Below are 8,946 nucleotides of genomic sequence, written 5' to 3' on the forward strand. Positions count from 1 at the left end.
ATATTAAAATAATGCCCCATTTGATTACAAGAAAATTTAAAATAAAATAATCTCCAAATTAGTGACATTGAGTGATTTGCCATAAGTCATATGCCTGTCAATTGCATGTTTATGAAATATATCAACCTTATTATTAAGCAATTTAAAAAAATTGAAATACTTAAATAAATTGTCATATTGGCATTATCTAAAGAGACCAAAACAAACTTTACATGTGTAATACAAACTTGGGTATGCAATTATTTGTTTTTTAAAAAAAATGATATTTATCGTAAACACTTCTTTATTAACAAACCTCACACTTCTTTAGTTTTGACAAATTTTTTTCTCATTTTTCTTTCATTTTTTTCCCAACTAAGTTTAGGCTTTGTTTGGATTGGCTTTTAATAAAAGTATTTTTCTAAGTTTTGTAGAAGCACTTTTAAAAGAAGTGATTTTCAGAGTAAATTAAGTGTTTTTCTGTATTTTATGTTTGGATAGATAAATATAGAAGTGCTTTTATATGTATGAAGTTGTTTAGATGTGGATTTGAATAAGCCTTTTTGGAGATGACAAATTACTAAAATGAGCATTTATTGACTTTTCATTCAATTACTATTATATATTGATATTAATAATGATAATGACTACTGTTATGATAATGATAATAATAATAATAACTTAATGTATTATAATTATGATTATAATTAAGTTTATAATAATTACTTAATGTATTATAATTATAATTATAATTAATTATATAATAATTATTATTACCGTTGTCATTAACCCAAATATGGAAATCAGGGATTGTAGAGAAAAATTGAGAGAAATTGATTGTTTGTGAGGGTTATTTTAGTAATTTGATAATCCAAAATAGCTTATCAGAAATACTTTTATGAAAAGTACCTCTAGGGCAGCTTCTGAAGCTTTGGCTTCTTCCCAAAAACCCAAACAAACATATTTTTTAAAACTCAGAAATGCTTAACTTATCAAAAAACATTTCTGGATTTTAAAAAAACCAATTCAAACACCACTTAAGCTTGTGAAGCCAACTCTATCAAATATTATAATGAATTAAAAAAAATTATTTTTTTTTTATTTTTAAGTTCAAATAAATACACTTTTAAGCACCAAATAAAGGACGAGAACCATATAAATGAAATAATCTTACACTAGATTTATGGATAGATAAAACTTTATTAATTAGCCAAATGACATTTCTTTTTATTATTATAATTTTAGTTTTTTTTCATTACAAGGCAAACTATATTTATTTTTTAAAAAAAGTTACACAAAGTAACACATATATTGGGCAACATTATCCAAAGATAATTATTAGAAGGTTGCTGATTCTTTAATTAGAATGGTATTGATATCATGAGCTATATTGAGTGCATCTTCTCCACTTCCATAAATCCCTCTTCTCACAAGCCCTGCACAATAAAGTCCATTTCTTCCTTTCCAATGATTTGGGAACTTTTCTTTTGCCATTCCATCATCACCAATAAGATCATCACCCTGTTCACATATCAAAATTTATTTATCTTTTTCTTTGTAGTTTATTTATGTTTTGAATAGATAAATTTCTTTTTATGTACAAGACGATCAAATTCGTTTATTAAAATTAATACTTAACTTATGTTGCCATTATGATCGGATTCATTTATAAAAATTAGTACTTAACTCATGTTATCATTGTGTTTCTACGCTATTAAAAATATGAAATAAAATTTATGTGCTTAGAGCTTTTTTTTCTAAAAAAATTATTCTATAGATTAAGCACTTGTGAGAAAAATTTTAATTCATATAAATTCCAAATGAGATGAAAAAAATAAAAATAATATTTAATCAATTTTTAGTTGAGAAGAGAATAAATTATAGGTGTTTATTTAAGTAAAAAAAAAAAAGAATTAACAATGTTTGTATAATATATCATGCTTGCAAATATAAATTAACGGGCCAAAAAAGATAAATAAATAATTAAGTAATTAAAACTTAAAATAATAAGGTACTTTATATTGAATATGGTCTTAGTTTTTAATAATTTTAAAATGGGTAACAATAAAAGCTTTGAAAAAGAGTAAATATAAATTACCTTAAGCCATTTTTTTATTGAACTTCGGTAGCCGGTTGCAAAAATTATGGCATCAAAATGATGTATTTTTCCATTCACAAATGTTACCGAGTTTCCTTTTATATTTGCTATAGATGGTAAGACCTGTGCGTCAATAAAACAAACAATTATTAGAATATTTTAATACAATTTTAAAAAAACATTAAGAAACATATTTCAACTTAATTTTATATCAAAATAATATCATTAAAAACCTAAGGTGCTTTTGGTTAACGGAATGTGTTTATTACCTGCATCTAAACACACCCTAAATCATAAACAAGAATCATTTAATTATCAATTTTTTTTTTGGACAAATAAAGATAAATATCTATGTTTTAAAAAAAATTAAAGATGTACATAAACATTAATTATTATTTCAATAATATACTACTTAGATAAATATAAAATAATTATTTTTAATATATTATACGATTCTGGTGTCAATAAACCAAGACACTGTCAATATCGATAACAATATTAACTTTTATATATTAAAATAATGCCCCATTTGATTACAACAAAATTTTAAAAAATATTTTTCAAATTAGGTACATTGAGTGATTGCCTAAAGTCAAATTTTAAAACTTGACGCTTCTCTAGTTTTGACAATTTTTTCCCTCGTGTGCAAGCTTAAGCTTATGAAGTTGGCTCTATCAAATATTATAATAAATTGTAAAAAATTATTTGATTTGATTTTTATTTTTTTTTAAGAAAGACGACAAATATCAGAACCCAGGAACATGCACATGTGGAAACAATGTACGTGTGGAAGCAAGACGTAATTTTTTTTTTTACAATAAGTGATAAAAGGACACATTTAAAAATTTATCAAATAACAACAAGAGATGAAGATGTACTAATTGAGCTTATTGATTTTATAAATTATTAACTCAGTTATACGTCAAAATCTGTAATGTGCACAACAGCAAATTTTTAAAATCAAACTAATAAATTCTCCCGACCACGCAACCAGAAAAATAAGACTCATGTTACAAAAGACCCATTTAACAAATAACGTTATTAACGGTGGTCTTAAAAAAAAAAAAATTGATTACTGTTATACAATTAGAAAAATAAGGAAAAATATTTTTGTATGAATAAAAATGGGATGAGTACCTGAATTTCTCCTGCTTTGATCTTGGTAAATGTACCAGTGTCCAAAACAGGATAAGTTGGAGTATTTGCCTTCAAATAGAAAGGTCCTTTATTTGGCCTACAAATTCCATATCTAGATGTGTCTCCAAACTTCAAATAACACAGAATAAGGACCACAATGTCCACTAGAGATAATGATAAATATCTCATTAATAACATCCCAAACAACCAAATCTCCTTTGATACCACATGCACCTGCATTGTATGACACATTATTTAAGAAGAATTTTTTTCCCTTTTTTATTTGAAATAAAAATTATATAATATGATAAAGTAATTCGTATTAGTAATAATCGCTGGTGAATCTCTAACGGATGTTCACATACTTTAATTCACAATATATCAAAAAACTTTTATTTACACTATCAAATTTTACTTTTGCATAAGATTGATATAAATAATAAAAATGAAAAATAAATTCAATTCAATAATTCAATCAATTGCCACCTCACTAACACATTTCTGTCATATATACATACATATATATATATATATATAATAGATAATAATAATAATAATAATATTTAGAAAATCTTGGATGGCAATGAGAAATAGAAATTTAAAAAAAAAACACATTAAATTTAAGATATAATTAAATTTAGTGTGAAGAGTAAAAAATTGACAAGTAAAAAAAACTAAAGAGAAAATAATTTATTAAAAATTATAAAAATAAATTTAATATAAGAAATAAATTTAAAAAAATATTTAATCTTTCATAAATTTTCTAAATAAATCAGTAAAAACACTAAAAAAAATCAGAGAAAATAAATAATAAGAAAGAAAAAAAAACAAAAAACAAAAAACAAAAGACTAGAAAGCTGATAGCTTTGTGGTACCAACCACCCATTGAATTTCAGGGATTTCGAATGCAAACCCCTCATTTTTCAATGAACCAACCAAAACCACTTTAATAAATAAAAATATTATTAAAAAAAAAAAAAGTTTGACAGTTGGAGTGGAAAGACATCAGAAGGACAAGTTTAAAAGAATTCAATTGTGAAAATGAAGAAATTCCTCCAACCATCATACAAGTGTTATAGAAAGTAAAACAAGACATCATCATTTGCACATATTATCATCATCCATATATTAATATATATATATATATATTTTAAAAAAACAACAAGCCCCGGAATCTAGGAACAAACACGTGAGAAAGCAACGTTAACCACCAAACCATGCTCTCACCTTGTCCGAGATGGAAATCAAACTCGAAGAGTCATGTTTGACACTCGAGACGAAATCGTTGACATATATTAATATATATATATATATTAAAAACTATAACAAAATTAAAATATATATATAAAGAAAAATAAATTAAAAAAAAAGGAAAGGAAAACTCACCGGGCTTCTGACAACAATGGAAGGAAAAGCCCCAAAAGAGCAAAGATCAAAAGCAATCTCCATCCCAGAATTACCAGCACCGACAACCAGAACCGATTTCCCTTTATAAACCGAACCCGACCGGTACCGGTTCGAGTGAACCAAATCCCCAACAAACCCATCCAAACCCTCAATCTCCGGCACCACCGCCTCATCGTTCTCCCCACTCGCCACCACCATGAACCTCGCCTTCAACTCCACCACCTCCCCTTCCTTTCCCCTCCTCGCCACCACTCTCCACTTCCCTTCCCCTTCCTCAAACCACGCCGATTCCACCTCAATCCCATATCTAGGCTGGATCCGGAACTTGGCGGCATAGCCCTCAAGGTATTCGATGAAATGCTGTTTAGGGATGAAGGTTGGGGTTGATGCCGGGTAAGGGGCGTGGGGGAGCTGGCAGTATTGCTTGGCGAGGTGGAGCGTGACGCGATCGTAAGCGCGATTGCGCCACAGCGAGGCGAGGCAGGGGTCGCGCTCCAAGAGTATGTAGGGGATGGAGTGGGTTGTGAGGCACGCCGCCGTTGCTAAGCCGGAAGGACCTGCTCCGATGATCACCACCATCGTCTCCTCCATTGAAGGCTATGAGCTCTTCTCTGAGGGTTTGGTTTATCGATGAAGGTTGGGAGTGGTATTTATAGAGATGAACAAGAAAGATGAAGCTTCTGAATGAAGAATGGGATTTTTTATAAATATACCCCTGAAAAATCTCTTAATTGTGTTTATGGTTATGGCTTATTTTATTTGCTTTTATATCCTGAAAATATTAATATTTTTTTGCTTAAAAAATAAGTTACTCGAATAATGGACATCAGAACTCCTTCGGAATCTTCACTTAAAAACAAACTCCTTCTAATTTTTAAAAATATTAAATAAAATTTTTAAATTATAGATATATCTTTCCCTTTCAACTGGTTTTGCCATTTTTACTTCTTTTTGGAGATAATTTATTTGCTTTTATATCCATCAAAATATTAATATTTATGCTTAAAAAAATAACGGACGTGAGAACTCGTTCTAACTCTTCACTTGCCAAAAAAAAAGAAAAACTCCAAATTTTCAAAAATATTAAATAAATTTCTAAATTATATATATATATATATATATATATATATATATATTGTCATTTTTCTTCTTTTTGGAGATAATTTATTTGCCTTTATATCCTCAGAAACAGTAATATTTATGCTTAAAAAATAAGTTAATTAAATAATGGATGTGAGAACTCCTTCTAACTCTTCACTTGCCAAAAAAAATTCCTGATTTTAAAAAATATTAAATAAATTTCTATTATAGAAATATCTTTTTTATTGTTTTTTTTGTGCCATTTTTTCTTCTTTTGGAGATAAACCAAAGGGGTGTTTGATTCATGGAGGTGGGAGACAAATGGAGAATTATGGAAGTCTCACTTCTCCAGAAATCTTACTTCTTGATAGAAGTGTCACTTTTTGGTGTTTGGTTGAATATTGAAGTGAGATATTTTTTGATCACTTCCATTGTTTGGTTCACAAAAGTGATGATTAAGAAGTCTAACTACAACACTTCCATGTGTTTGGTTGACATGGAAGTGTGTATATAATTACCACTTTCAAGTGATGGTGAGATTACCACCTATAACATGTAGTTACATAATTGTAATTATTATTGAAAAATAATTTTATCTTTTAAATACTCATACATATTAAAAGCATTATCTATATTATTTTTATACAATTTGATATTTATATATATTAAAAGCATTGCATTAATTATGGATAAATAATTTTATTTCGTTAAATATATATATTATACATGAAATTATTGGTTAACAAATTAATTAACCAACACAACTTGGTTAATAAATTAATTAACAACAAATATACATAAATAATATTTGTAATCCTTTTATTTATAATTAATGGAAGGCATGTGCAAACAATTTGTTCATCTCCACATTAGCAACAACATACATATAACATTAAAAAATATGAATAATTTAACACAAAGAAACAACATCCATAAAAAAAAGTCTACAACATCGTTATCAAAGTAATAAGCAATTAGGCCAAAGATACATTATCAACATCACTGATAATAACATATGTCTCCAAAAACCTCATCTCCTGCAACCTTCTCACATGAATAGATGGATGATGATGCATTGAAGATTTGCCGAGACAGAGATCGGAGATCCATTGAGATGGACTAGATCTGAAGTCAAAAGTGTGATTTTTGGGGATTTTTTAAGGAAGTCAAAAGTAGGAAGTGTGGGAGTTTTGAAAGTGGGACTTCCACCTTTTACTTTGATTTCCGGAAACCAAACAGACAGAACTCATGGAAGTGAGCCCAATTCCATCACTTTCAGGCTCACTTCTATGAACCAAACACCCTTTAAGCGTGTGAGATATGTGCAAGGTAAACCTAAGCTAAGGTGCACACAAACTTGCTCTAAAATAATAACAAGCTTATTAAGAAATAGTCGGAAGAAAAAATTTTAAAATGGTGAAATTGGAATTTCACTATAACATATATATTTATGGTGTATTTTGAAAAATTAATAAATTGAATATTTAAAATAATTGAGAGAATTTTATTAAACACTAATAGTTGGATTATTGTTGTGGAAACTTAAAATAACAAAAAATTATTATATTGATAAACCAAATTTCTTTTTGTGTATATTAAAAAATATATATTTATGCTTAAAATTTTAGTGCTTTTACTGCTCAGACAAGTGGAGTGTTGTTTCACAATAAATTTTGCTGACAAAATTTAATTCTTCATCTTGAATGCATCAAGGTCAAAAGTAGACCTTCTTTAGAAATTTCACATTTGCTTCACATAAAATTTAGGGGAAACATGCTAATAAACTTTTAGTATTTTACTACAAACGGTGAAATGGGTTCCATTCAAATTTTTCATGAGTGGTGAGAGTTCAAATCATAAGTGAGAATATATTTTTGGGAGTGTAAATAATGATTATATATGAATGATCCCAATATTCATGTGTGTTGGATCTGATCTTACTTGCTTCACTAAGGTTTATGCATGACCATATTTTTCTTAATGATCTAGCTTTTTATTTTGGTATTAAAATTTTTTTTTAATCTTTTATTAATAAATTTTTTATTTAATATATTGATGTCTTACTGAAAAGATGAGTTTAAACCTCTTTTTCCACATATTAAAGGTATAAGTGTGTTGAGTGAATAACTCAGCGCCAGTCTTTGTCTCTTCCGCACAACTTCTTTATATTTTATTAAAAATAAAGAAAATGGTCAATACTTGAATCTTGTATAATAAGTTAAATGAATAATAAAATTTCAGTTATCGTATGAGTATTTTTTGCTTTAAAAAAAAAACTTGAAGAAATATTTGTATTTGGATTCAATTTTTTTTTTTAAAAAAAAAAACTTAATTTATCAATTGTTGAAAGTGCTTTCACGAGGGGTAAGTGTTTAGATACCTAATTTAGAAGGTTACTTCTGAATTTCGGATATGTGTTTGGATATGTGCATATTTTTCATATGTGTTTGAATATATTATATATGCATAAAGAAAAAGATTAGGGGGAAAATTATATTTTTATGTTTATACATCGGGACAAAAGATAATAATGCATTGATGTTAGGGATATTTTGGTGAAAATAATTAAAATTGAATATATTTTTTTACGTCCAAGTAGCAAAACCAAGGAAAAACTTAAATTGAGAAAAAAATTTATAATTATATATATTAAGGTACTATAGTAGAAGTATGATTTTGTTAAAAGTATTTTATTCACAGTAATTTAGTTGTATATTTTTTTCAAAAATATCAATTTATTAATTTTTTTTACTTTTATATAAGAAGTTAAGAGTTTAACTCTCTCCCAATGCATGATTGAACTGAAATAATAAAAAAATACGTGTTAAGTGATTTATTCAAATTGTCAAAAAAAATAAAATAAAATAAATCTAAACATGCAAGTATAGACTCCAAAAATACTTGAAACTCATTAAAAAAAGATAATCAATTTATAATAATAAAGTTTCACTCTTGATTTTTTTCCTTATTTTTTCCCAAAATAAACGAAAAGGCTTGGCTAAATAATGCATATATTTTCTTTATACAATATATATAAAGCCATTAGAGTTGTAGTGTGATTTTGTTAAACGTATTTTGGTCACAGTAATTTAGTTGTGTTGTTGTTTCAAAAACATTAGTTTACTAGTTTTTTTTAACTTTCATATAGGAAGTCAAGAGTTCAACTTCCTCTAAGTGCATTATTGAACAGAAGTAATAAAAAGTATGTGTAAGATGACTTATTGAAATTGTATCAAAAATATGCA

General features: G+C 27.1%; 1 protein-coding gene across 1 annotated transcript; it reads right to left on the reverse strand.

Moving 5' to 3' along the window:
* Positions 1–1,194: 1,194 nt before the first annotated feature.
* Positions 1,195–5,253, reverse strand: LOC120264435 (probable indole-3-pyruvate monooxygenase YUCCA10). Its single transcript, XM_039272249.1, has 4 exons — positions 4,601–5,253; positions 3,215–3,448; positions 2,078–2,200; positions 1,195–1,500 (listed from the first exon to the last, which is right to left on the reverse strand). Exons 1-4 carry the CDS (start codon positions 5,210–5,212, stop codon positions 1,318–1,320), a joined length of 1,152 nt encoding a protein of 383 aa, XP_039128183.1. The 5' UTR covers positions 5,213–5,253; the 3' UTR covers positions 1,195–1,317.
* Between the last annotated feature and the right edge of the window lie 3,693 nt (positions 5,254–8,946).

The sequence above is a fragment of the Dioscorea cayenensis genome, chromosome 7 (assembly GCF_009730915.1).
Source record: "Dioscorea cayenensis subsp. rotundata cultivar TDr96_F1 chromosome 7, TDr96_F1_v2_PseudoChromosome.rev07_lg8_w22 25.fasta, whole genome shotgun sequence".
In the NCBI taxonomy this organism is placed as follows: Eukaryota; Viridiplantae; Streptophyta; class Magnoliopsida; order Dioscoreales; family Dioscoreaceae; genus Dioscorea; species Dioscorea cayenensis.

Coding starts and splice junctions, on each gene's coding strand:
- LOC120264435 (XM_039272249.1), bottom strand. CDS start 5,212: ATGGAGGAGACGATGGTGGTGATCATCGGAGCAGGTCCTTCCGGCTTA. Junction 3,449..4,600: donor CCATTGTTGTCAGAAGCCCG/GTGAGTTTTCCT, acceptor CATACAATGCAG/GTGCATGTGGTATCAAAGGA. Junction 2,201..3,214: donor TCAAAGCAGGAGAAATTCAG/GTACTCATCCCA, acceptor ATTGACGCACAG/GTCTTACCATCTATAGCAAA.